Source organism: Diceros bicornis, chromosome 28 (genome assembly GCF_020826845.1).
Source record: "Diceros bicornis minor isolate mBicDic1 chromosome 28, mDicBic1.mat.cur, whole genome shotgun sequence".
Taxonomy (NCBI): Eukaryota; Metazoa; Chordata; class Mammalia; order Perissodactyla; family Rhinocerotidae; genus Diceros; species Diceros bicornis.
Window position 1 is genome coordinate 8,303,891 of NC_080767.1, and position 27,766 is coordinate 8,331,656.

General features: G+C 49.4%; 1 protein-coding gene across 1 annotated transcript; it reads right to left on the minus strand.

Moving 5' to 3' along the window:
* TRIM14 (tripartite motif containing 14) lies at window positions 1–26,695 on the minus strand. The gene is made up of 6 exons (XM_058523614.1): window positions 26,423–26,695; window positions 23,570–23,665; window positions 12,526–12,759; window positions 8,171–8,333; window positions 5,705–5,797; window positions 1–3,405 (listed from the first exon to the last, which is right to left on the minus strand). The coding sequence occupies exons 1-6, from the start codon at window positions 26,636–26,638 to the stop codon at window positions 2,870–2,872; spliced, it is 1,338 nt and encodes a 445-aa protein (XP_058379597.1). The 5' UTR covers window positions 26,639–26,695; the 3' UTR covers window positions 1–2,869.
* Between the last annotated feature and the right edge of the window lie 1,071 nt (window positions 26,696–27,766).

Below are 27,766 nucleotides of genomic sequence, written 5' to 3' on the forward strand. Positions count from 1 at the left end.
TTAAAAGGGACAGTATTCATATTTTATTAACACAAACCACATATTAGAAAATTGCAGTCATTTAAAAATATCTGCAAGAAATTTGCTGTATCAGTAAAGAAATTTCTACAAATTCAAATCTGAAAGAGAATAAGTGATCAGTACCCTTGCAGACGGGGACCCCAAGGAAGCTCAGTTCTGCACTGAGAATATTCAGGGAGGTTCCTGCTGCTGCCAGAGGGCAGCCAGGAACATCAGCTGTCTCAGCACGACGTCAGGCCCAACAGGAGCTCCGCAGGGATGCTCAGAGGTCCCGGCCTGTACAGCACTGGACGGTTTTGAGGTCAAGTTCACACCCTTGGGCTCATTTGAGCCTCGCAACACTGACAGGAAGGGTCATTACCCCCGTTTTACACATGACGCTCCAAGAAGTAACAAGTGACTAGCCAGAGGCCACACCTGATTGTGGACCAAAACTGCAGTTTTCTGACTAGCACAGCCTTGGCCCAGAGTAGGCACTGGATAAGAGCCAGTTTCGTCCTTTATAGTCCAGCTCTGTCTCTGCTACACAAATCCAAACTCTCAAATCCCCCTCTGGTGTTAGACCTCATCTCAGAGCCCAAGGGAGGTCACCCAAAGGCAGGCTCTAGTCCCACAGAGTAACCAGGCAAAAGCAGAGGGTCACAGGCCTGACGGGGGCAGAGCGCGCAGGCGCCGGCCAGAGACCTGCTGTGCTCGCTCCAACAGTACGGCCTGGGGGACATGAGCACAGACTCCAGTGCCACCGTTAGCTGTGTGCCCTTGGGCAAGTTACTCATTCTGTGTCTCAATTTTGCCATAATGCAGAATTGGGATAACTTCCTACCTCCTAGGGATGAGGCGAGGATTGAATGAGTTAACAGTCGTAAAGCATGGGAACAGCCCTGACAAAAGCGCAAGAGCTGGTAGGACTGGGCCCCCATGGCTGTGGGCCTGGGAACAAGTCTTGGTTTGCAGGGATGTGGATCAAGTGCACCCACCTGCTTCTGTCAGGAATGCCCTCCGCCTGTCAGAATTCAGCTCAGGACCAGCCCCAGGAGAATTAAGTTCCCTTTCCTCAGGATGCCTGGAGCAAAGTGCTTAGACATCTATGCAAGCTTGAGTTTCAAATGCTTTGATTAGAACTAAAGGCACTTTTGAAGCTCCTTCCACTTGTATTACATTGCCCCGGATGAAAGTGCCATTTTTAGCAACTGGCAATTTTAAATGGTTCAAACTAATTAATGCACTGAGTCTGGTTAAACCATAAGGGAGACGCAGCTTTCCGTTTTCCTGTCCTGACTGCTGCCCTCCTGCTAGCGCCTAACAAGATATGTTAACACAGCATAACTTCAAAACCATCTAGGGAATTTGACAAATCAGGATACCGAACCTTCAGAACTGAGGCACAGACCCTGGAAAGAGGCCTTTCCCTCTCTCTAGAGGAGCCGGCCTTCTCTATTTCCGTCACTTCTTTCTGGAAAACGGGGTTCTCTGGGTTTCCTTGGCAACCCAGAAGGATCTGGATCTGAGGAGCATGGGGATATCTGGGCTGCCCAAACCATCCCCTGGATTCCAAGACAGTTGGGAAAACTGCTGTGGTTGCTTAGCAACAGTCACCTACTGCTTTCTTCCCAACATGCCCTGAGAAATGAATGAGCAGTAAAATCTCCCAGGTTGAAAGCTGGGCCTGAAGGGCTCGGCCAGGGGGCAAGTCAGACACTTGCCTGGGGGCTGGGGGGTGGCCCAGCCCTTAATCACCATGGGTGACTTTCAGCAACTTTCTTTTGGGAACTTAGTCTCCCCAAATGTACAGTGAGGTGGGGCTGAGTGATCTGTGAGGCCCTCCCAGCTCACCTGTGCTGTGATTCAATGGCAGCCGGCTGCTGGTCATTCCCTCACTGCCTGGGAGGGTGGGGACGGTATAGGACATAGCTGCTCTTAGAAAGCTTCCAATCTAGTTTGAAAGACAGGTCCCAGATTTGTGGCTCTGACAGTAAGAGAGGGCAATTCTTGTGGCTGGGGAGACTTCCTGGGGCAGTTAAGCCTGGGGAAGACAGACCGGCAGACAGAGGAAGAAAGTGCTTTCCTATATAAATGTGTGTATGGGGCACCGGGAAAGCCAGCAGCAAAGGCGGAGTGTAGAGATGAGGCTGTGTGATGCCATTCTGATTGGAGGGTCTCTGAAAAGAGCAGCGGGAGCTCGGTCTCCTGCTATGAGGAGGAGGAACTATGAGGATACGTAGTTTGGGTCAGACTAGAAAAGCCTTGAATGCTAAGGTAAAGTGCTTGTTTTTTTCCCTTGTAGTCCTTGGGAAACTCCTGATAGTTCTAAGAGGTGAAGTGAGGTTTTAGGCAGATCACTCTGGCTGTAGGGTGGAGGACGAGGATGGGAGAGGATTTAGGCCAGGAGGTGTTAAGAGGCTCTTGCAGCCGCTCTGGAGGGAGGTGACATGGACAAGCTGAAGTAGAGTGGAGAGGAGGCGGCAGATCCAAGGGACATTAACGAATGAAGAGTCAGGGCTGGGTGACTCTCATTCATTTACATATTTATTGTGTGCCTACCATGTGCCAGGTGTTCTGGGTGCTGTATGAGGAGGTGGGAGGCTCAGGACAGTGTATTCTGCCACGGTCAGGATGCTTAGGGCTCCCTGTGGGGTGTCCTTTCAGGCGCCTGGACTGAAAGGAGTGTAGTACAGGTGCCCTGGTGCGGTGGGTCTGGGGAGAGAGCAGTGGCAGAGGACCTGTGTGTAGGGCATGTCTGAAACGAGCCTAGGAGAGGAACTGTTCAAAGCACGGGGCCTGACTGATGGGGAGAGGAGGGGGTGCTTAGAGAGTAGGCCGTTGCCCAGCCCCGTCTCTCTGGGCTCCGCTAGGGCAGCCGGGGGATGCTGATGGCCCCCTCCCAGAGCCGCAGGGCCGGGTAGAGCGGCTCCTGGAAGGCGGCGCGGAAGGTGTGCAGGTGGCTCATGCCGCCAGTCACGTCGTAGAAGGCGAGCACGCCGGCCTCGTAATCCAGGAAGACGCCGAGCCGGTCCGGGTCGCCGCGGGGCCGCAGGCGGCTGCGCTGGCCGTCGTGGAAAGCCCAGTACTCCAGGTCGTAGCGCTTCAGGCACCACGACTGGCGGTTGCAGCCCAGGCGGGCGGCGGCCGCGGCCCCGTGGCGCCGCAGGGAGCCGTAGGCCGCGCCCACCCACCAGCCGACGCCCGCCTCCTGCACGTCCACCTCCCAGTAGTGGCGGCCCGCGGCGAAGCAGTCGCGGCCCAGCACCTGCCACAGCGCGTCGAAGCGCAGCGCCGGCGCGCGCCCCAGGGAGCCGAGCAGGGCGCAGCGCACCGTCAGGCGGTCGGCCGAGAGGCGCAGGCGCGCGTGCATCGTGTCCGGATCCAGCGAGGGCGTGCGCGCGTCTGCGGGCGGGGACAGCGGGCCAGCCTGGTGGGCGGGGCCAGCGCGGCGCCCCGCCCCAGAGCCCGGCCCCGCCCGCGCCCGCCGCCCCGCGCGTGTTCACAGGAGCACACGGGAGGACCCGGGAAGTCCCCCACGGAGAAATGGAGTGCCACCCTTTTAACCCTGATTGCCTCTGGGGAGGTGGCTGGGGGAATACGGGAAGGAGAGAAAATTTGTACATCCATTGTACCGTTTGAATTTTGTACCAGGGAATTCGTTGCCAATTTCTAAAAATTTAATTAAAAATAATCCTATCGCTGTTAACACTTGGGTGTATATCCTGCCAATTTTTTCCTCTACTTGCCGCTTTATAGTTTTTCTTAACATTGGTATCATACCATACATGCTCTTGGGTAATCTGCTTTTTCAAATTTATTGATGTATTTATGAACATTTTATCACATCAAATAATATTCTTTTATAAGAGCATTTTAATGGCGACTCTAAGATTTTGATGTATGGATGCATTATAAGTTAACCTATCCCTCCCCCTTTTAAAAAAATAGGCTTTTAAAAAAGCTTTTGAAAACACTAATATGATTACATCTCTATGTGTCTAATTATTTCTTTAGGATGTATTCTTAAAAGAGGAATTGCTGGATCAACAGGGATAGGTGTTTTTTAAGACCTTTGGTAAATATTGCCTGGTGTCCTCCAGAGAGGTGGCAGTGATTTAAACTCCCAATAATAGTTCTCCTTGCATTATGCCACATACTAGACATGAAGTTAAAAAAGAAAGTCTAGATTGTAGGGTATGTGGATGTTCAGCTTTAGTAGAAACTGCCAAATAGTTTTCTCAGTAATGTTTTGGAGTTTTCTGTAGAGAGGTTTTGTACATCTTTTGTTAGATTTATTCCTAGTTTTTAAAAAATATTACTGAAAATAATGTTTTTAAAATTTCATTTTCTTTTTTTTTTTGCTGAGGAAGAGTCTCTCTGAGCTAACATCTGTTGCCAATCTTCCTCTATTTTGTATGTGGGTCACCACCACAGCATGGCTGCCAACTAGTGGTGTAGGTCTGCACTCAGGAACAGAACCCAGGCTGCCAAAATGGAGCGCACCAAACTTAACCACTAGGCCACCAGGGCTGGCACTAAAATTTCATTTTCTAATTGTTTATTGCCAATATATAGAAATATGATATATTTTTGTATAAGGGCATTATATCCAGCAGCTGTTCTACATTCAGTTAGTAATTCTAATTTATCTGTAGATTACTTTGGATTTTCTGTAAATAATCATGTCATCTATGAATAATGATCTTTTTTTCCTTTTTCCAATCCTTATAGTTTTAATTTCTTTTTCTTGCCTAAAGGCACTGTCTAGGACATCTCGAACAATGTAGCATAGAAGTGGTTATAGTGGGCATCCTTTTCTCTCACTCAAGAGAAATGCATACATATGTGCATCAAAAGACATGCACAGAGGGGGCGGCCCCGTGGCTTAGCGGTTAAGGGTGCACACTCAGATACTGGCGGCCCAGGTTCGGATCCCGGGCGCGCACCAACGCACCGCTTCTCCGGCCATGCTGAGGCCGCGTCCCACATACAGCAACTAGAAGGATGTGCAACTGTGACATACAACTATCTACTGGGGCTTTGGGGGAAAAATAAATAAATAAAATTATTTAAAAAAAAAAACTTACAAAAAGAATATCTATGATATGATTCCATTTTTAAAAATCTGCACAGATATATGCCTTTAAAACATCTGAAAAAATATATGCCAAAATATTAACAGCATTTATCTCTGGGGGAAGCGATTGTTTTATTTGTATGTCTGTAATTTTTAATTTTCTACAAGCAGCAGGTGTTACCTCTATAATTTTTTAAGGGAACAAAGATGTTCACAATATATCAGTAAATGAAAACACAGATTACAAAATAGTATTTATAGTACGACACCATGTTTGTTAAAAAAAGATATATTAAATATTTATCATTGTGTATATATATATAGATAAGCTGAAGAAAGCTAAAGGGCAAAAATAATAGTAGTTATCTACTACTACATGTCTACTAGGGTAGACACGAGCAGAATTTCTAAAGCTCTCCAGTAATTTATGAGTGATTTTCTCTTAATTTTTACTTTTCTTTGTTTTCTAATTTTTCTACAAGGAACATGTATTACTTCTGTACTAAGAAACTAATAATAAAGGTTAAAAAACCCAAATTAGATCTCTTAGGAAAAAAAGGGGGGCCTCCATTTCCGTGACCTGCCCCCACCCGAGCACCCCGCCCTCCGCCCTGGGGGTCTTACATTTTAAGAAGAGCGATCGCTCTGGTGAGGGGCTTGTTTTCAACAAGGAGCCCGGCTTGGCGCTGGAGGAACCCAAGAGCTGGCAGTTCATGTCTGCAACGAATTGTGAGCAATGAGTGCTGGCGCTCACGCAAGCAGCGCATGTTATAAAACAGACTGAAATATTACAAAACTGGAGATCCGCATAACCTCTCCCCAAGAATCACATGCAAATTTAAGTAGGAAATGCAAATTCACAGTGATAGGAATACTCAGGGACACGCTCAGATCTCAGAAGACCTGCACTTCCCAGGTCAGAAGCGAATTCAGCAGTGGGCGGGCCCTGTGAGTGAGCCCTGAGCTCGGGGAGCACACGGCAGGCTCCAGGACCCCGTCCTGAGAATCAACTGTGCGTTCAACAGTGGAGGATGGGGGCAACCTCGTGGCAGAAATGCAAATTCCAGGACAAAGATGGAAAATGAGAAACTGAAGCTGAGTCCTCAGAAAGCTCACGTCCAGGTCTCACTCAGGTGACAGGGAGTCACAGGAAACCCAAGTCACGGTCCCAGTCTTCCGCAGCTCAGTCAGGCGAACGAGGTGAGAAATGGGCTCACGGGAGCCACCGTCAGAGGCAGAGAGTGCTCCAGGTCACAGAGAAGAGAGGTGAAAGGGATCTGGGGCTTGGAGGGGTCAGGGAAGGCTTCATGGAGGAGGAAGCACCTCAGCTGGCCCTTAAGGGATGGGGAAGATTTGGACACCCAGAAAAAAGGATGGGAGGCTTTCCCAACAACGGAGTACAGCAGGAACAAAGACATGAAGGGCAGGGGCTAGGAGTGGCACATAAACAGCGGGGAGCCAAGGAAGGTGTCTGGTTGACGGCAGACAAGAGCAGCAGAATTTCCAAAGCTCTCTCTGGTGGGGAATGATGGGCCAGAGGCAGAGGCCCTGTGAGGAGGCTCAGGGGGGAACTGGGCAGCAGGGATGGAAAAGGGGCTAGCTTGAGGAAACACTGCGGCAGCCGAAGTGCCAGGGCTTCGCTGTTACTGGGAGTGAGGAGTGCAGTCAAGCAGCAGCAGAAGGGGGAAGATGCCGGATCCCTTGGGCCTGCTGAGCCTGCAGCGTCTGTGGAGCGCACGGGTGGGGGAGCCTGGGAGGGCTGTGGTGCTGCAAGTCCCCCATCTCCTGGGTCCTTCCGGGGAGTCAGCACCTGTGATCATGAGAATGATGGCCTCACGTGGAGCTGGGGGAGGGAAGGGGGCCTGCCCCTGGGACCAGCGTCTGTCTGAATTCTGCCTCTACCCCACCAGCTGTATAACCTGGGGCAAGTCAGTTACCCTCTCTGAGCTTCAGCTTCTCTCTCTGTAAAATGGGGACAATGAAGGCGCCGGCCACACAGGGTGGTGGTGAGGAGCTGCTGGATGAATCTGTGAAGTTGCTGTATCATCGTCCCCATTTTATGAGTGTGGAAACAGAGGCATAGAAAGGTCAGGTGCCCTGCCCGAGATGGCAGGTTAGGAGGTGGTGGCCTGGGGTAGGAACCAGGACAGCCTGGCTCCAGAGTGCCTGCATGTGACCACGACGTGCTCCGGCCCTTCAGACCTGCAGGGCTCGCAAAGGCTTCCTTTAGGTGGGCTCACACGCCCCTTCTCAGAGAGGCCTGCCCCACGTCCCCATCTAAAACAGCTCCCCGCCATGGCCACCCCTGCTCTCCTCACCCGGCTTGATTTTTCTCCAGAGCACCTCTTATCACCGACATACACCCGTTTGTTGTCTGTCTTGCCCCGAAAGGCTGAGCGCCACAGAGGCAGGTGCTCTGTTCTGTCCCTTGCTGTGCTCGGCCCACAGCAGGGGCTCTGAGGAAAGGTTCTGAGTGAATCATGACGGCAGAGACGAATGAATGAGTGAATGAACCAACAGATGTTTCTGAGCACGTGCTTTGTGTCGGGCCCTGCAGGGACCTCAGAGCTGGACCCCAAGTGGTTCTCGCCCTCCAGGCACTTATGAGAGGCAGGGAGGGGGTCCATGTATCCAGCTCACGGCCAGCCCCAGAGGGGAGATGGGGCCCGGCAGGGGCGGCGGCCAGGAGAGGGAGTGCGCCCCCGGTGGCATGGAAAGGCTTTCCAGGTGAGCACAGCCGTGCTGGCCCTGCAGGGATGGTGGGACTTGGCCAGGCAGAGGAAGAGGAGGAGGGGGAGTTGGCCACCCCAGCCGGGAGCCCAGAGCAGGCAAAGATGCTGTGTGGCAGAATCCTGGGAGCGACTGAGGGGCAGAAGCGGAGTGGTGGCTGCGAGAGGCAGGACACGGTCGCAGGAGGGTAGGAGGGCAGGTCGGAAGGGTGGGCTCGGCCCAGGCCCAGGAGCTCTGGACGGCCCAGCCAAGGGCCTCTGCATGGGAAGGACATGACTTGGGGTGGCGATCTTCACAGTTGTCTCTGGGCCAAAGGGCACCAGGGGAGTAAAGGACACGAGGTTGGTGCTAGGAACTTACTTTCCTTAAGGCGAACGTCCAGCGGTGTCTGTAACGTGCTCTGCATGGCTTCCACGAGGCCCTTAAAGAGGCTCTTGATGGGCTCGAAGGAGAGGGGCACGGGGTGGCACAGCTCCCTCAGGCTCATCTGCCGCCGCATCTGCTGCTCAGCGGCCGTGTACTCCTGTGAGGGCACGCAGGGCTCAGGGCGGCTCTGGGAGCCACGGCAGTGTCCCAGCCCCCTCCGCTGCCCCCAGGAACAAACCCAGCCAGCAAGCGCAGGTCCCCCCTGCCCTGGCAGTGCCCCCAGGAACAGAGCGCTGGAGAAACGGCACAGTGGGCCCTGGGCTGGAGGACACGTGGGGTCCAGGGTCAGTGCTGGCCCTGTTGGCTCCCGCCTGCCGTGTTCACTGAGGCCCCCTCTGCAGGCACCAGCGGCAGAGGGAGGAGGCAGGCTGATTGCCCCTGCCCTTAGGTGGCTCACCACCTCGCAAGGGGCCCTGTGACGGGGGTCTGCCTGAGGTACAGGGGGACAAAAAGTGAGGGGCCAGTTTTCCTGGGGAAGGAGCCCTTGCGGCATGTCCAAAGGAAGGAGAAGGAGACTATGTCCCAAGAGGAAAGCCAAAGGCCCTGGAAGTTCAGCTGGAATGCTGACCGAGGTGGTATGGACACCACAGTGGGGACTGTCCTGTTTTCTGCCTGGACATCATCTTTTAAATACCCTTCCTGGGCCGGCCCCATGGTGTAGCAGTTAGGGTGCTCGAGCTCCGCTGCTGGCGGCCCGGCTTCGGATCCCGGGCGCGCACCGATGTATCGCTTGTCGGGCCATGCTGTGGTGGTGTCCCACGTAAAGTGGAGGAAGATATGCACGGATGTTAGCCCAGGGCCAGTCTTCCTCAGCAAAAGGGGGAGGATTGGCATGGATGTTAGCTCAGGGCTGATCTTCCTCACATAAAAAAAAAAAAAAAGAAATTGGTTGAATAAAATGGACCCTGATGGGGTTAAAATAAAAAAAAGTTTTAAATACCCTTCCTGTGTGAGGTGTGGCTTTGCTAAGTAGAAGCTAGAAAACGCACTCTCCCAGCCCCTTTGCACCCATGGTGCAGACGTGGGACAAGGCACCTCCCACCAGGACCTGGGTGTGGAAGGGAGGCTGAGGTGGTGACAGCAGTGTGGAGCTCCGGGGACAGCAGCAGTTGAGGCTCTGGGAGCCGGTGCCCTGGGTCAGTGGTGTGAGCTATAATGTCTTGCCCAGAAGAGCAGCAGTGGGGTCTACACTGGAGCAAACCTGTGCTGTGGCCTCGTCTTCATCCTGACTTTCTGGCTCTCCTGGAGCTCCTGCGAGCTGCCTAATACTCTCGTAAACTCTTTTCTTGCTTAAAACAGTTACAGCGGATTCTCTTGTTAGCAGTTAAGAATGCTGTCTGCACTTTCTGAAGGTTTGTCCTGAGCAAGGATTTAGAAGACAGCAGACCGCCTTAGGCGAGCAGGCCCTGGCTAGTGGGCAGTGCTGCCCAAGACGGGATGGGTGGATGGATACCTCAGGAGGGAGGGAGGGGGCCCAGTGCTCAGCGGTGGGGCAGAAGCAGCCCCACAAGGCAGGATGCTGGGCCTTGGGAGGGGGCTGTGAGATGGTCTCCAAGCCCCATCCGGCTCCAGAGTGGCAGGAGGGTGGCCCAGAGGGCAGATGGGGGGGGCTGGGGAGGGGAAGGCAGGACAAATGCCACCTGGTAAGCCCGAACTCGAGCACCTCGCACAGGGCCTGACACACAGTCATTTCTTGACGAACACTGGTGATGGAATAAAGGAATGAAGGAATGTGCTCCTGGCCTTTGCAGACTCAGAGAGCACAGCTCGAGCCAGAAACTGGGCGTCATCTTGGATTCCCTCCACTTCCAATCGCCAGTCCAGTTGCATCTCTCAAACCTGCCTGCTTCTCCCCATCCCCACTGCCCCTTCACTGGTCCAAGCCACCATCATCTCTCTCCTGACACGGGGGTCTCCTCCCAGCTTCCCTTCCAGCGTCCAGCCCCGGCTGCCTCAGTGTGTCCTCCACCCTATCATCAAAGTGACTTTTCTAAGGCATTAAACTGACTGTGGCATTTCTTGGTTCAAAACACTCCCCTGGCTCCCTTCGCTTTACGGGACAAAGGCCAAACCCGATGGCCGGGCACATAAGGCCCTTCATCAACTAACCCTGGTCTCCCTATCCAGCAGCATCTCCCAACATGCCCTCCCTTGTACCCCTGCCCCACCTCCAGCAGGCTGAACCTGGGTGGTTCTCCATCCCGCCAAGCTCTCATGTGCACGTGGGTCCTGTCTGCCTGGGACGTCCTCTCTGCTCTATCCCTCTGAATATAGCTGGTGAGCTCATCCTCATCCTCCCACACCCAGCTCCACTGTCACCTCCTCCTAGATGTCTTCCCTGATCCTCCATACAGAGTTGGACTTTCCTTGGACACACTTTTGCTAGCTTGCTTGAGCTGTGTTGTAAATAACTATTTCTGAGCATGTCTCCCCACCCATGAGCTCTTTTTTTTTTTTGTGAGGAAGATCAGCCCTGAGCTATCATCCATGCTAATCTTCCTCTTTTTTTTGCTGAAGAAGACCGGCTCTGAACTAACATCTATTACTAATCTTCCTCCTTTTTTTCTTTCCCCCAAAGCCCCAGTAGATAGTTGTATGTCATAGTTGCACATCCTTCTAGTTGCTGTATGTGGGACGTGGCCTCAGCATGGCCAGAGAAGCGGTGCATCGGCGTGCGCCCGGGATCCGAACCCAGGCCGCCAGTAGCGGAGCGCGCGCACCCAACCGCTAAGCCACGGGGCTGGCCCCACCTATGAGCTCTTAATGTGAAGCACAGGCCTGGTGCAGAGCAGGCTGCTCAGTATATGTCTGATGAATACAGGAACGAGCAAATAGAAGGAAGGACTGAGGAATGATGAAAATCAGTAGCTCTGGCACCAGAGAATAAAGAAAAAAGATGACAAAGCCCTGAAACTGTACCTGTGATGGAAGAATAACATTATTCTCCATGGATGCATCTCTTTGTATTAGCTTATCCCTAAAAAGTACCATTATTTTAGAAGAAACAAACAAATGTACCCCTCTGTGCCTCTTGCCCCTCTTAAAGTACAACATCCATTGTGCCTAGGAGAGCCCCTCACCCAGAATTTTTTGTTAGGTTTATTTTTTTGTTAGCTAACAATGAGACACCGGCTGAATTGGCCAAGGTGACATAAAGGCACAAGAGCGGAAATATCCACCAGGGACTGGCTTGACTGGTTTTATACTGACTGATTTATTTGTCTGTTTTATTTTCTAGCAAGAACCCATGCTAATCTGTGGTTAGACTCAGTGCCACCTTTATTTAGTTGTACCCTGCGTTGTCCCACCAGCCTTTAAAGCATCTTACAAAGGTGATCTAATACTGCAAGATTTTCCTTTACGGGAAGAAAAATGAAGCAAACAGAACACAAGGACAAGAATGTAAGCAGGAAGCCAGAGTGAGATGAGGCACAAAATGTATGCCAAGAAGTCTCAGCCCAGCTACTGAAACATACTTGGCTCTGAGCTTCCCAGAAGCCATGGCAAAGAAGGAAACAGGAAGAGTTACAGGAGTAGAAAAGCAATCCAAGCGCACAGGTGGCCTCACGGGAGTATTGATACAAGAGAGGAGTTTCTCCCATGGTTCCTTGAAGACAGGACCACCACTCTCAACACGATGCTTTCACTAAAATAGCAATGAATATCTTAGGGGCTATTTCTTAGACGCTCCCTCAGTGTAAGATAATAGCCTCCAGCAGAGCCCAGTGGCCAAGGAGTACCATCCTTCTCTCCCCTCGAGCAAACTGTGACTCAGCTCTGAAGCCTGCTCCGCGGCTAAAAGGACAGCTGCCCTTCCAGGAGGGGTGTCTCAGTGAAGACCTCAGGCAGAGGGCCGGGCAGGGCCGCCTGGTGGCTTTACAGTCAGACAGACCTGGGTTCTGATCACAGCACTGCCACCTACCAGCTGCGTGACCTCGGATGAATCACTTCACCTCCCTGAGCCTCAATTTCTCATTCGTAAAATGGGGTGAGAATATCCACTTTGCAGAGTTCTGGTGAATGTGAGAGCTAACACATAAGGTGCTTGGGACACAGAGGACCTCAAAAATGGTGGCTGTCGATGTGACTGAACTAGTTCAAGATGTATATTGTCTTCTTAATAGTGTATACTTTCTGACCACTCATGCGGGGGTGAGAAAGTCCACATGCTGACTAGGGAATTCTCTGCACATTTACTCAGTGTGTAAACGCCGTGTCCAATGCCACCCTAACCCAGGGGCAGTGTGGGTGGCAGGTGTCACCGTGAGGGCAGAAACCGGCATTATTACCTGCAGCAGCTGGATGGGGTTGGGCTCCTGGCTGATGCCCCAGACCCTGCTGGAGAGATCATTGATGACGTCGATTTGCTCCCCACAAGACTTGATCTGCTCCCTGTACACCTGGAGGGTGAGGTGCGTGTTTTTATCAATGAATTTCTTGGCCAGTGCTTCCTCTTCATCAAGCAGTAACCTGAGTTCAGTGAACTTTCCTGTCAGCCAGGTTTTACTTGACTCTGCATGAGCCTAAAAAGAAAACCAGTTGCAGATGACATGACTGCCAACCAGGAAATCCAGAAAAATCAACATGAGGAAAATTATTATAACCTCTAAAAAGTGAGTTCAGCAAGGTGGCAAGTCAGGTACAAGATCAACTTATAAAAACTCCAGCTTTCCTAACCAATTGGAAAATGCACGGAGAAATAAAGATCCTTTTTAAAATAGTGGAAAAAATAGCAAAATATCTAAAAATAAACCTAACCAAAACTGTAAAGACTTAGATAAAGAAAAGTATAAAACTGTACTGAAACACATTTTAAAAAAGCTCTGAATATCTGGAAGAAAAAATTGTATCCCTGGCTGCGAAAATTCATTACTGTAAAGATGCTATTTGTCTTCAAATTAGTCTATAAAGTCAATGCAATCCCAAACTCTTAACATACAGATTAAACAAATATTAAATTATCATGCGGGAGAATAAAGCACAAGAAAAGCCAAAAATTGCTTTAAAAAGTTTAATGAAGGACAAGCTACTTTATTAAATACCAAACAGTAAAGCTACAGGATTTAAAACCACGTGGCTTAGGCACAGACAAAGAGATCAAGAGCATAGAATAAAGAGTTTAGAAAAGAACCAAAAAATATATATGTGTGTGTACGTGTGTGTGTGTGATAATGGTGGCATTTCAAATTACTGGGAGGAAAGAGTGAACTATTCAATAAGTGGTATTGGTACATAGGCAATCAATGATGTATTTGAAAAAGATTTCAAGATAAGATCTTTATCTTATACCATATATAAAAATAAATTCAGACAGAACCCCACCTATGAAGGAGTCTTGCCAAAAAATGCAAATTTGCATCTGATCCAGCCTCTAAACCTAACAAAGATTCAATTTAGACGACTTATCGGAAACAGAAGAACATGTTAACTATCAACGTAAGAAATAACATCAACCAATTGCATTTTGAAAACTTTATTTCTCTCCTAATTCAAGCAAATAAATACAACGTGACATTTAAAAGACAATTGGGAATGTGACTGATCGGATGTTTGTTGATATAAAGAAACTATTGTTAATTTTCATAGGTGTGATGATGACGCTATGCTTATGTATTTTAAAACATGAGTCCTTATCTTGTAGAGATAATATGCCAAAACTTTTACCGATGAAATATGTCTGGGATTTGCTATGAATACGTGTGTATACTTGACATTTTCCACGATAAAAGGTAAACAAACAAAAAAGGAATTCCAAATAGATTAAAGCAACACACATTAAAAAAAAATAATAAACCTATTATTAGAATGAAATACAAAACAATTTTATTTCTAAAAATTTGGGAAGGGAAGACCTCTGTAAAAGAAACTCCAGACTCAGACAGCTAAATGGGAGCCATGACAGGTTGATCACATAAAAAATGAAACCTTTCCCAAAAGGGAAGGTGCTGTCAACAAAGCTACACAACAGGTAACAAACGATATGGATTTACTATCCATAACGTATGGTAAAAAAAAGAAATCATTGAATTTAAAAATGGGCCAAAGATAGGCAAGTGCCAACAGATGTATGAAGAGGTACTCAGCCTCCCCAGCGATCAAGACAGTGAGTAATGTAACCAGAAAATATTTTCGGGCCATCAGACTGGAAGAATTTGAACTGATGGGTAACACGAGAGTCTGTCAGGGTGTGTGGAACAGGCACTCACATACCCTGCGGTGGTCGTGTCTACTGGGACTGCGTTTTTAGAAGGCAGTGTGAAAATGTCAAAGTTTTAAATGCAAACATCCTTTGATGCAGCAATTCCTCTTGCAGGAATTGATCCCAGAAAACGTTTTCACACGTGCACAAAGATTTGTGTACCAAGATGTTCACTACAGCATTGTTGGTGATAGAGAGAAGTGGACAGAATTTTCAATATTTCCCATTGGCATAAATATTTATGATATAAATCATGCTGCATTCATACAATGAAATAATATATAGTGATTTAAATGCAGCATTCTGATACACGCTACAATATGGATAAATCTTGAAGATGTTATGCTAAATGAAATATGCCAGACCCAAAAGGACAAATATTGTATGATTCTATTTATATGAAATATCTAGAATAGGGAAATTCATAGATACAGGAAGTAGATTAGAGGTTACCAGGGGTTGGTGGGAGAGGAGAATGGGAAGTAATGGCTTAATGGTTACAGAGTTTATGTTTGGGGTAATGAAAAAGTTTTGGAAACAGTGGTGATGGTCGTACAACATTGCCAATGTAATTAGTGCCAATGAATTGCACACTTAAAGATGGTTAAAATGGTAACTTCTATGTTATGTATATTTTACCACACACACACACACACACACACACACACACACACACGAGAATGCAGTGGACCTATATGTCCTGGCATGGAAAGCTCTCCAAGATATCATGTGGAAAAAGCAAAGTGCAGAATAATATATATAGGATGATCCCGTGTATGTAAAAGATAACAGAACAAAAACTGCACATGGATATATGCGTCTGTATGTTTGCAAGTGCATTTAAAATATCTGTTGTTGTGGTCGTGTTTGGAAAGAGGTGTGGGATTGGGGGGATAGTGAAGAGGAACCTCACTTTGTACTTTCTATAGTTCTATACTATATTCTAATACACTATTGTGTAAAAACTTTAAAATGAGCATATGTTCATGTATTACTAGTACAATGAAAAAGTAAAACAGAAAATCATTCAGGGGGAAACAAAAAACCTAGGCCAGCCTCTTTCCCCAGGCCACACGTCTGTACAGCCCACACGGCAGAAGGACCCCAGGGCAGCCGGGAGGCTCCCCTGTGATGCCATGTTCTCTTCTTAGTGGGGTGGGAACCTGTGGTTTGGCAGGTTTAGGGGATGGGTTCCCGAAGTCTGCGTTTCCTACACAGTGCTCCAGGCGGTGGTTAGATTGCGACTAGCTTACACCACCACATGCCAGATGGATGAAGTTAGCTTTGGGCTAGCCTGGGTGTTAGTCTACATTTACAACGTGGTTTCCATGGGTCAGTGAACCTGGACACAAATATATCTTTATTGAATTACCAAATGAAGGAAAGAAAACGTGTCCCAAACCCTTGATTTATAAACACACTTTGGAGGCAATGCATGTAAACGGAGGACCTTTCTATAGAAACCAAGACAGCAAATATCCTCCCAAGCAAGCTATGCTCCATGCAGTTTCTATAGATCCGCTTTGTAAAGAATATGTAAAATAAGTTTAACAACACTGCACATTGTTAAAACTCTCAGGAACAACTGTTTGAAAACATCCACAAGAAAGCTTAAGGTGTAAGCAGATGAGGCTGTTTATGCAATACGGTTCAAAAAGAGAATTCTGGCAATGAAACAAGGAAGTGTGCTGTCTGCTCTGGGCCACACTGCTTCAAAGCGAACCTGGATCCCAGGGAACTGGCTGGGCGAGGGCCGACCAAGTCTGGTGGAGAAGGGTCTGAGGTCTGTGGGAGAGAGAACTTGAGCAGCGGGGAAGCCCTGCCCAGGGGAGGCTGAGGGGTTTTGTACAGAGGGGTGGCTGCTATGTGAGTCGTCTCTGCCCAGGGTCTGCGGAGGCTGAGGAGCCCGTGAGAACGGAAAGAGCTGTTCAGTGCGACTTTGGACAGCCCTTCTATGGGCCTTCTAGGGGCGTCCCACCAGGGAAGGGGGGCCTGCTCTCCAACCTTGCCCAGGCCACAGTGGCTATGGTGTCCCGACGACTCGGACACGTGGCAACGGCCTGTGGGAGGAGGCAGGGGGTGGCCGTGCCCAGAGGGGTGGTGGAGACTGGCTGCATCACCAAGGCCAACAGCACGGGCTGGCTGAGTCCTCACCTTCCCATTCCCAGTCTGGCGAAGGCTGGTTTATGTCACACGGCTGGTCCCCCGCCCCATGCTGTGGTTGTCCCTGCAGCTCTGGTGGGGCACAGGGAAAGGCACACAGCCAGGAATGGAGGCTGTTTATCTCACTCCCCGGGGTCTAGGCCCACGTGCCTCAGGTCCATTTCCTGTCCTTTCCAGGCTCTGCTCTGTAGGGCAGACGGGCTGACCCTGCAGGCCGAACTTCCAGGATCCTCCCTCAGGCTGGGTTTGGTCAACGGGAGGAGGAGCTAGAGGGAGGTCAGAGGGCAAGGGGACGTGAGCAGCCAGGGTATCCCTCCCACCAGTGTCTCCACGAGTGGCCTCATCCCTGAGTCCCCTCCACCCTCCAGCTCCTGCAGGACAAGCCCGCTCTGCTTCCAGCCCCTGCCCGGCTGGCGGGGGCCCTGCACTCTGCCGACACCACCTCCTCCCTTTGTCCAGGCCGGCAGCGGTGAAGGTGCTGCCTGCTGGTGCCGGCTGCCTCACCACCCCCTGGTTGGCTTCTCCACCTCTTCTGTGCTATGTCACCTTCCCTGCATTCATCCCCTCTGTCCCAAACCCTCAAAGTGGTTTCTGTCTTCCTGAGTGGACCCTGATGGATACAGCTGCAGCTGTGGCCCCAGGTCCACCTCTGCCTTCCTATGTGACCAGTGATAGGTTATTTCCTTTTCCTGGGTGTCCCCATCTCCGAGGGCCTTTCAGCTCTGACTGCCTGTGCTGTCTCAATTCTAAATTCCTGTCTAGGTCTGCACTCAACCGACCTTAAATATATATACATATATATATACACACAGATCTTCCTGGACTTATGATGGGGTTACGTCCTGATAAACCCAACACCAATTAAGTTGAAAATATCATGAGTGGAAAATGCATTTAATACACCTAACCTACCGAACATCCTAGCTTAGGCCAGCCTACCTTAAACTTGCTCAGAACACTTAAACATTAGCCTACAGTTGGGCAAAATCATCCAATACAAAGCCTAGTTTATAATAAAGTGTTGAATATCTCGTGTCATTGATTGAATATTGTACTAAAAGTGACAAACAGAATGGTTGTCTGGGTGCAGAATGGTCATCAGTGTAGCAGTTGTTCACCCTCAGGATTGCGTGGTGACAAGGAGCTGCGGCTCGCTGCCCCTGCCCGGCACCAGGAGAGAGTATCGGAGCACATATCGCTACTCCAGGAAAAGATCAAAATTTAAATTCCAAAGTACGGTTTCTACTGAATGCGTATTGCTCTTGCACTATTGTACAGTCGAAAAACCTTAAGTGGAACCATCGTAAGTCAGGGACCATCTGTATATATATTTGTTTATATAATATATATACTTTTTTTTTCATTTATAAAAGTATCAAAAGCTCACTGTGGAAAACTGGGAAGATTCAGAAAGAAGACCATCACCACTCTGCTAGGTTGTCATCGCATCCCAGTTTGAGTACAGAGTGGCAGGCCAGTGTTGAATTTCCTTCCACCTGCATGTGTTGGCCCCCTGAAGAGCCAGGACAGGGAAGCAAACAGCCTATTGACAAAGATGTCAGAGAAAATCATTTCATGGGTGTTGGCTGGGGATTAATGACCAAGTCCTTCTTCTTCTTTTTTTTTTTTTTGTGGGGAAGATTGGTCCTGAGCTAACATCTGTTGCCTATCTTCCTCTTTTTGCTGAGGAAGATTGTCTCTGAGCTAACATGTATGCCAATCTTCCCCTATTTTGTATATGGGCTGCCGCCACAGCATGGCTTGATGAGTGGTTGTAGGTCCACGCCTGGGATCTGAACCTGCGAACCCCAGGCCGCCGAAGCAGTGTGCAAACCTAACCACCTCACCACCAGGCTGGCCCCTGACCAAGTCCTTCTTGATTGCTCTTTGGAAAGGAGTGGTTAGTTAGGCCTGATCTTTGGCTTCTGAACAGGGGACTCTGGACTATGTATGAACTTTATTGGTTTTATTTTGTTTACAAAGCTGTTTCATGGATTAATTTTCAGGCGAATGGCCTTTTCCCTAGGACTGCCTCTGTCTAAGAAGTCTGGGGCAGCACGGTGGCCCCAGACCCCTGTGCCACAAAGCACACCTGCCACAGCTGGGCAGGACGCACGAGAGTCCTCACCACCGTCTGTGCCTGCTGAGCCAGACGAGCCACTTCCAGGAATGTGTCCCAAAGGAAATAAATCAAGGTGCCAACAACGTTCACTGTGGTGCTATTTTACGTTAAATTGAAAAAAATGATCTAAATGTTCGACATTAGGAAAATGGCTTAATGAATCATGGTAGATCCATATAATGGAATATATAGCCTCTAATACTGACATTGATAAAGAACCTTTAATGACACAGGCAAGTGTTATGATCTTAAAGCACCACCAAGAAGAACCCCACATATAAAATGACATATAGTTTTGGTCAATAAGAGAGAAGGAGCTGACATGGAAAATCCCCCTTCCTGCTTCAAACACGTGGAAATGCTGATAAAATGAGCAGGTTATAAAGTTATATGATCAAGCTCAGAAACAAACAAACACACAATCAAACAAACAACAAAAGGGGCCAGCCCGGTGGCATAGTGGTTAAATTCACACGCTCCGTTTAAGTGGCCCGGGGTTCGTGGGTTCAGATCCCAGGCGCAGACCTACACACCACTCTTTAAGTCATGGTGTGGCAGCATCTCACATACAAAACAGAGGAAGATTGGCACAGATGTTAGCTCAGCAACAATCTTCCTGGAGCAACAAAAAGGAAGATTGGCAACAGATGTTAGCTCAGGGATAATCTTCCTCACCAAAAAAAAACAAAAACAAAAAAAGGGAAATCTTCAGGTGCCAAAACCAAAGAGAGAACTTGGTGGCAGAGCTGTGGGCAGGAGCTGAGCTGAGTGACCCGGGGAGTGGCAGGGGTGGAGGTACGTGTGAGAGCCACACCACACCGGGGCCTGGTCACTAGGAGGGGGCACTGGGCACCTGGCCCATTCCAGCTGGGAACAGGGAAGGAGCCCCCTGCATTATGCCGGGTCACAGGCAGTCCATCTGTGAATGAGACACCAGGAAAACCCCACCCACGGGCCTGGGGAAGGTGCAAGGAATCCTGTCATCCACCCAGGGTCATGGGTGAAAATAGAGTCACCAGCAAAACCAACCAACAGGCTTGGATTGAGAAGGCTTGGAGTCTGAGTTCATGGAACCTCAAAACTGAAAAATTCATATAAAAATGGGTCTGGAACTACTGGAACTCATAGAGTCCCCCACAGATGCTCATGCCACAGAGCTCTGAAGGGGCCCTCTCACAACTCAGGGCATAGGGGACACCATGGAAAATACCTACTGAAGACAAGAGGATGACACAAATGACAAATCACCCAGGGACATGAACCACCAGGCCTCACCTCCAGATGGGATATGATATTAGAATTGTATACAGAATATGTCTCAAACTGCATAAAAGCATATAAATGTACAGAAAAAAAATCTCAAAATGTGAAAAGTGATTGACTTGAAGTAGCAGGATTATGGACGAATTTTTAAAAATCTGCTTCTTGACCAGGAATTGAAACGTAAATGCCCACAGGTGCCAGGCTGGTAACACAGTGAGGGCAGTGGGCAGGTGGGGGTGGGAGAAACACCCTGCTCGTGGGGGCGTCCAGTGCTCAGCTCCCTCAGCCCCTATGTTGGAATGGAGGCCTAGGGTGGCCACATCTTCCTACTTTTCTACATCTAAATTTTTATACAAATACCTCAACTTTAAAATGCTAACCACTAATTCTATTTTTCTTAGTACCTTCTGAAGGCCACTGAGATGCAAGTCTGATACAACAGGTACAGAATTTATCTGTATGCTGAAAGCTAAAAAATGCTGATGAAAGAAAACAAAGATCTACATAAATGAAGAGACATACCATGTTCATGGATTGCAAGGTAACACAGTAAAGATGTCAATTCTCTCCAATTTGAGTACAGGCTTGATATAGTTCCTATCAAAATCCCAACAAAGTTTATTTTTTGTAGATATAGACAAGATTATTCTAAAATTTAAATCGAAAGGCAAAGGAACTAAAATACTAAAATAATTCTGAAAAAGAATCAAGTGGGAGGCATCAATTATTTCAAGACTTATTTTCAGCTACAGTAATCAAGACTGTGTGGTACTGATAGAGGGACAGACTCATAGAACAATGGAACAGAATAGAGAATCCAGAAATAGCCCCACACAGGTATGGCCAATGGATTTTTGGCAAGAGCAATTCAATGGAGAAAGCACAGTCTTTTTAACAAATGGTGTTAGAGTATTGGATATCCATAGATAAAAGAAAGAACCTCAACCTAAATATCACACCTTATACAAAAGTTAAGTCAAAATGAATCATGGACTTAAATGCAAAATTATAAAACTTGTAGGGGAAAAAAAAAAGGAGGAAATCTTTGGGACCAAGGGCTAGGGAAAGAGTTCTTCAACATGACCACAAGAGCACAATCCATAAATGGAAAAAATTGATCAACTGGACTTCAACAAAATTAAAAGCTTTTACTCTGCACAAGATCCTATTAAGACAATAAAAAGATAAGCTATACACTGGGAGAAAACCTTAGCAAACCACATATCTGACAAAGGACTCCCTTCTAGACTACAGCCCTGTGCCACATGACAACGCTTCAGTCAACGACCAACAGCATATACAGTGGTGGTCCCACAAGATTAGCAGCGTATAGCCTAGGTGTGTAGTAGGCTATACCATCTAGTCTGTAGATAAGTACACTCTATGGTGTTCGCACAATAATGAAATCACCTAACAATGCGTTTCTCAGAACGTATCCCTGTTGTTATGCAACACACGACTCTATATAGACGGCAAACCCACACATGGTCAACATCAGTAGCCACTTTTAAAGGAAATGCAAATAAAGACCACAATGAGACATCACTACACACCTAACAGAATGGCTAAAAAATACCAAACGTTGGTAAGGATGCAGAGAAACCGGATCTCTCAGACATTGCTGGTGGGAATGTAAAATGGCACAGCCACTGTGGAATACAGTTTGGCAGTTTCTTAAAAAACTAAACATACAAGCACCATACAACCCAGCACTAGCACTCAGCATTTATCCCAGAGAAATGAAAATGTACAGCCACAGAGAAAACTGTACACGACTGTTCAAAGCAGCTTCACGTGTAACAGCCTCAGACCAGAAACAACTGAAATGTCCTAAATAGGTGAATGGTTAAAAACAAAAAAAAAGTGGTACATCCATACTACTGGATTGCTGGAATATTATTCAGCAATACAAAGGAATGAAATGTTGACACACACAACAACCTGGACCGATCTCAAGGGCATTGTGTGGAGTGAAAAAATTCTCAAAAGGTCACATACCATATGATTCCATTTTTATGACATTCTCAAATGCCATCATTATAGAGATAGGGAACAAATTAGTGATTGCCAGAAGTTAGGGATTGTAGGAGGAGAGGGTGGGGGTGACTATAAAGCCGTAGCACGAGGTAGATCTCGGTGGTGATGGAATAGTTCTGTACCTTGATTGTGGTGGCAGTTACCCGAATCCACACACGTGATAAGTTGACACAGAACTATACACACACACTGTCAATTTTCTGGTTTTGATATTTACCATAGTTATGTAAGATGTAACCCTTGGGGCAAACTAGGTGAAAAGTACAAAAAATTCTCTGTACTACCTTTACAACTTCCTGTGAATCTATAATTATGACAAAATAGAAAATTTAAAAGTTGAGGAGAGGGTTAAAAGAAAGAAAACCATTCCTTGGATTAAGCTGAAATCTGCCCTCTTAGACCCTCCACACGGGTCCTAACTCTTCACTTGGGGGCCCCCACACCACATCTGCTCAGAGATTTGCCGACAGCGAACCTGTGCCCTGACTCCCTTCTTCTGTCTCAACAGCCCAAGCAGCTCCCAATCCCTTCGGATGTGCCAACTTTCCGTTCCCAAATCATTCTGAACTGATTTATCCATCTGAGCCCAGAGTTCTGCTCATGACATTATTAATAATTGACCCAGGGCCATGGGTGTAAACCACCACTGTCCCCAGCAAACTGGGGCATGTACATAGTCCCCTCACAGATAACGGATGCTGGCAAACAGGGGGCCGATGCTGTGGCCTGGCCCAGTCCTCGGCGTCTCCACTCCACTGCGGGCCTGGCCTCAGGAAGACCTGGGTGCCAGCTACTCCCACGGTCGGAGCCAGTCTCCCTGCCTGACTTGTGGTGGTCACGGAGCCCTCAGTGGGACAGGCCCGGGAGGGCAGCCCACGCCAGCCCTCACTTCCAGGAGGGGCGGCTGAAGCTGAGAGAGGAAGGGAATGGCCAGCGTCACACAAAAGGCCCCTAAAGACAACTTTTTCACAGTCAAAATGGCAGCTCACAATAACGTCAGCCCCAGTTTCCCATTTAAAACCCCCAAAAGAATCTATTTAAATAAACATCATTATGAAAGGAGAAGCCTGGAGAAAGTACCTATTTATGGAATACGTTTATACTCACTTTCAACATGGCAGAGAAACCTAAAGAGCTATTTGCATGTTTCTTATACTGTATTTTCCTCTGTTTTGGCGATTTGGGGCTGGGAGATGGAGGACTAGTCCCTGCAAGAGACAGGCCTTGGCAATGGCAGGAGAAAAGGCCGCTCCTCCATTTTGTGAGGCGTTACAGGGCAAGGCAGGCACGGGGCAGAAGCAGAGTCACCACAAAGCTAACGAAAGAGGAGCCTCGGGCCCCTCGCTTGCATGGCCCCTTCAAGGTCTTACACCCTATTTGGTGTTCTTTTTCTCAAAAAGAGCCCCCTAAACGATAGAAGCCCCAGCTCCCATCAAACCTGAGCTGCCCTTTGAGGTTGGTCTGTATTTTTCCTTGGCTTCATACTGGGGAGAATCTTGTGTCCGAGGAGAAATGTGGGTGTCTCAAGCAGAATAAGGGAGAAACTTGCCTTCAGCTTCTCCGCAGCGTCTTCCATCTGGGTTATGTTGCCAGCTTGCTGCTGCTTCGTGATGGCCAACTGCTGTAAACATTCTTGGGTGAGTTTCTGTATGTGAAGGAGTTGGGGAAAAAGTCTTAATACTGTCACTTTCCAGATAACGAGGCACCCAGGGCTCATCTCCTTTCACCCCTGTGTTTTGTTTCAGCTGAGGGATCTGAGACCCAGAAGGGAGGTGACTTGCCCAGTCACGAGGCAAGTTGGAACCAGGGCTCCTCTGATCTTCAGAGGCCCACATCATGTATTCTGCGAACCTTGATGCCCCCTGTTTTTTTCTGGGACAACCCTGCTTGTGATTTGCTTTTCCAGTCCCTCAAATAGGACCTTAAGGCAAGCAGCTTGGGGTCAGGGGAAGGGCAATCGCTTACAGAGTGAATACACGTGCTGGGCCCTGTTCTAGGAGCTGCCCTCAAGGAACTCACACTCCAGGGGGGCCAGTGGGCCTCTGGCTTGACTGAGGTTCAGAAGACCTGCGTGTGTGAGAGGTCTGTGGGGTTCATGCTCCCCTCTCCCTCCCACCTGAAATGACTCCCTTCCATATCTCTGCTTTTTGCAACTGCCATTTTTCCAAAGGCCTGCTGTGTCTCTCTCTCCCACAGGTGTGACCTTACCTCCATCTTAACTTTCTTACATTCAGCACCTGGGCCGACTGGGAGCTTCCCCAGGGCAGGCCTGCTCCATTCCTGGCTCCCCCATAAGGACCAGGGGGTGACACAGAAGTGTGTGCTGAATTGAATGGAACGACCAGGGGCTGCCAACTTCAAGTAGAGAGTAAGTCGTTAGGAGCACAAGCCCCAGAGTCACATGAGACCTGCTAGGTCTGAGTCCCAGCTCTACTTTCACGTGACCTGGGCAAGTGACCTCAGCTCTTTAAACCTCGGTTTCCTCAGCTGTAAACATGGGGATAACCCTAGGGTTGCTGTGGAGATGAGAAGTACAGGCACACCTCCTTGTATTGCGCTTTGCAGACATTGCATTTTTCACAAATGGAAGGTTTGTGGCAACCCTGTGTCGAGCAAGACTATTGGCGCCATTTTTCCAATAGCATTTGCTCACTTCACGTCTCTGTGTCACATTTTGGCAATTCTCGCAATATTTCAAAGTTTTTCATTATGACCATATCCGTTATGGTGATATGTGATCAGTGATCTCTGATGTTACTATTGTACAGCAGACAGTGAGTGCTTAATAGATGTAGCTCTTGTTATTTTACTACCCAACAAGCATTTGCTACTGTGCACAGTTTTACTCTAGGTGGGGTGGTGGTGGGGGTGGGGGGGTGGAGATGGGGACACAATAGTAACCCACGTATAAGTCATAGCCTCAACTTTCAGGAGCACATCCTTACTCCACTGGGATTTCTAAGCCTTCAAGTCTAGCTCCTGTCCATCACCCACGGATAACCCAGCCTCCTGGTGCCTGAGCCCTCCTGTTACAGGGAGCTTCTCCTCTCTTGGTACCTGGCGAAATCCTACCCGTCCTTCAAGGCCAGTTCCAGTGGCACCTCCTCCGGGAAGTCTTCCTGCTCCTGTCCCTAGTTCACACTGTTGTCTCTCTGGCTCTCCAATTACAATACTTATCACACTGTACTGTCACTGTTTGTTCTCCCCACACCAGCCAGGGAACTCCTCCAGGTCAGGGAAGAATTGATCAATTCCTTGACTCACGGCACAAGGTATGTGCTGAATGGATGTCTGATGAATGAATGGATGGATGATGGATAAACAGATAGGTGAACAGGTGGGTATGTGGATGCAAAATGGGAATGCATAGCTAGGTGAATGGGTGGACCTATCTGTGAGACCCACAAGCCATATCTCTAGAAAGCAGCCTTGTTAACTCTGAAAAACGGCCATTTGAGGAGCTATTATTATTATTACAGCCATTTTATAGATAAGAAAAGGAAGATCTTACAGGCAGGCCTTGAACCCAGGACTCCACTAGCTTTACTGGCCGCTACAGGGCCCATTCTCACCTTGGAGCTCCAACGTTGTCACAGCGTGGTGTTAAGGCATGCCTTGCAGGGGAAAGGTCATTGTGGGGCTGGGGGAATAACGGACTTCTTGGAGGTGGAAGGGGTAGAATCAACATCTGTCCAAGTCAGGAGAGCCCCTCTGGCCCAGAGCGGCGGAGGGATTAGACCAGAGCCACAGAACCAGTCGGCCGCAAGGCTGGAACACGAGAGCGGAGCCCCCGGCCACTCTTAGGATTAAGCATGGGCGAGGGCTCCAAGGTGAGCCTTGGCCCCGCGGGGGCTGTCCAGCTGGGTTCAAGGCGCACCTTGGCCTCCAGCCTTCCTCTTCTCACGGATAAAACGGCTGTGACGGCTCGTGGAACGGGGGCGGGGCGGGGCGAGCGGCCGTTGAGGCTGCCCCCGGGGCGCTCAGGCGGTCCCCAGCGCAGAGAAGCAGAGACGTTCGGGCGGCTCCCCCGGGCTACACGGCTGTGCTCTAAGAGGAGTGATCCTCCTCTCTGTCAGAGGCAGGTTTTCTTCCAGCCCAAGGGCACTGTGGGGGATCTGCCACAGGGGCCGAGGTCAGGATATCCGGCACCCGCGGGGCTCCAAGTTCTCACTCGCAAACCCACCTCTTCTGACGGTTAACCAACGGCCTTGGCTGGCCTCTGCCCTTCCTTGGGCCTCAGTCTCTCGTTCTGAACTACAGGTCGACAGCGACAGCCTAGAGGACCTCCGGCCGCCTTGGGGCCCCAGATCCTAACCGGAACCGGCAGTGGAACCCTGGGCACGCCCCTCCCCGTCCGTTGCTCCCGGGCTCGCCCCCGCCCCGCGCGCCGCCGCGTCCCCACCTGCACGTGCGCCGCCTCCTCCAGCGCCAGGCCCACCGGGTGGCCGCGGTGCACGCCCAGCAGTGGGCAAAGCGCGCACACGCAGCGGCGGCAGCGGCGACAGAAGAGCTCGGCCACGCGGTCGCCGTGCTCCGGACAGCGCCAGCGGCACGCGTCCTCGGAATCCGCGGGGCCCGGCCCCCCAGGTGTCCCGCTGAACGCCGCTGCGCCCGCCATTCATGCCCACAGCTTCGGGCTGCGCCAGCGCGGGGAGGGGCTCCCCTGGGGAATCGAAACCTCGGCGGTGGGGCGGGGCGGCCCCGGGCCGGCCCAGCTCCAGTGGAAGAATGGCAGGAAGCGCCGGCTGCGGGTGGGGGTGAGGGTAGGGTGGGGGTGGGGCATGTAGCGGCAGCAGCATCACCCTTGCACCAGCAGGGTGCTCTCCAGCCCCGCCTGCCCCAGCTGCTATAGCCAGCTCTGTCTGGCCCGGAGGTGGCCACAGCAGAAATGGGGGCTCCCTCCTGTGAAACTGAATTAAGTGTGGAAACTAATAAAACTTCTCGACTAAATTGGAGTTGGGCTAAGGCCTGTAGGGGGCGCTCTAACGCCCTGTCACACATGTCAATTAGGAAGAGAGTCTGCATGTATCTTGGAGAGAAAGTGCAACTCCTTTAGTACTCTGAAGGAAGATTTCTCTCCCCACCCAGCAACAGCCCAGCCAATCAGAAACTCTGCAGCTCAGCCAATGGGAAGCTTCTGAGGTTGCCGTCCGGAACCGTTCTTGTCCCCCAATGGGCTTGCACTTAGAACAGCCCCTCCCTACTCCCCCTTTTTCTCCATAAAAGCTCCCCTCTGTCTGTCCATGGTTTGACATGGTATGCACATGTGGAATTGCAATTCTTTTGGCTATTCTAGAATAAACTCATTTTGAGGATAAAATAGGTGAATTTGCTTTTAAGTTGACTAAAGAAAACCTCGTTTTATTTATTTTTTTGATGAGGAAGATTAGCCCTGAGCTAATATCTATTGTCAATCTTCCTCTTTTTGCTGAGGAAGATTGGCCTTGGGCTAACATCTGTGCCCATCTTCCTCTACTTTATACGTGGGACGCTGCCACAGCATGGCTTAACAAGCGGTGGGATCTGCGCCTGGGATCCGAACCTGTGAACCCTGGGCTGCCGAAGCAGAGTGCATGAACTTAAACACTATGCCACCGACTGGCCCCAAGAAAACTTCATTTTAAAGAAGGGGGAGCTCTGACCCACCACCACTCGACATCAATTGCAAGAATCATCATCATTCACAGACCCAAACAGGAAGAGATGTACAGGGCATCCCCAACATGAAATTGACTACCTCAGCAAC

Bases quoted from the DNA above. Each gene is read 5' to 3' on its own strand.
- TRIM14 (XM_058523614.1), bottom strand. From the start codon at position 26,638: ATGGCGGGCGCAGCGGCGTTCAGCGGGACACCTGGGGGGCCGGGCCCC. The intron at 23,666-26,422 runs GTGGGGACGCGG...CTTCACATACAG, and splicing joins AGGAGGCGGCGCACGTGCAG to AAACTCACCCAAGAATGTTT. The intron at 12,760-23,569 runs GCAAGTTTCTCC...TTTTCTTTTTAG, and splicing joins ACGCTGCGGAGAAGCTGAAG to GCTCATGCAGAGTCAAGTAA.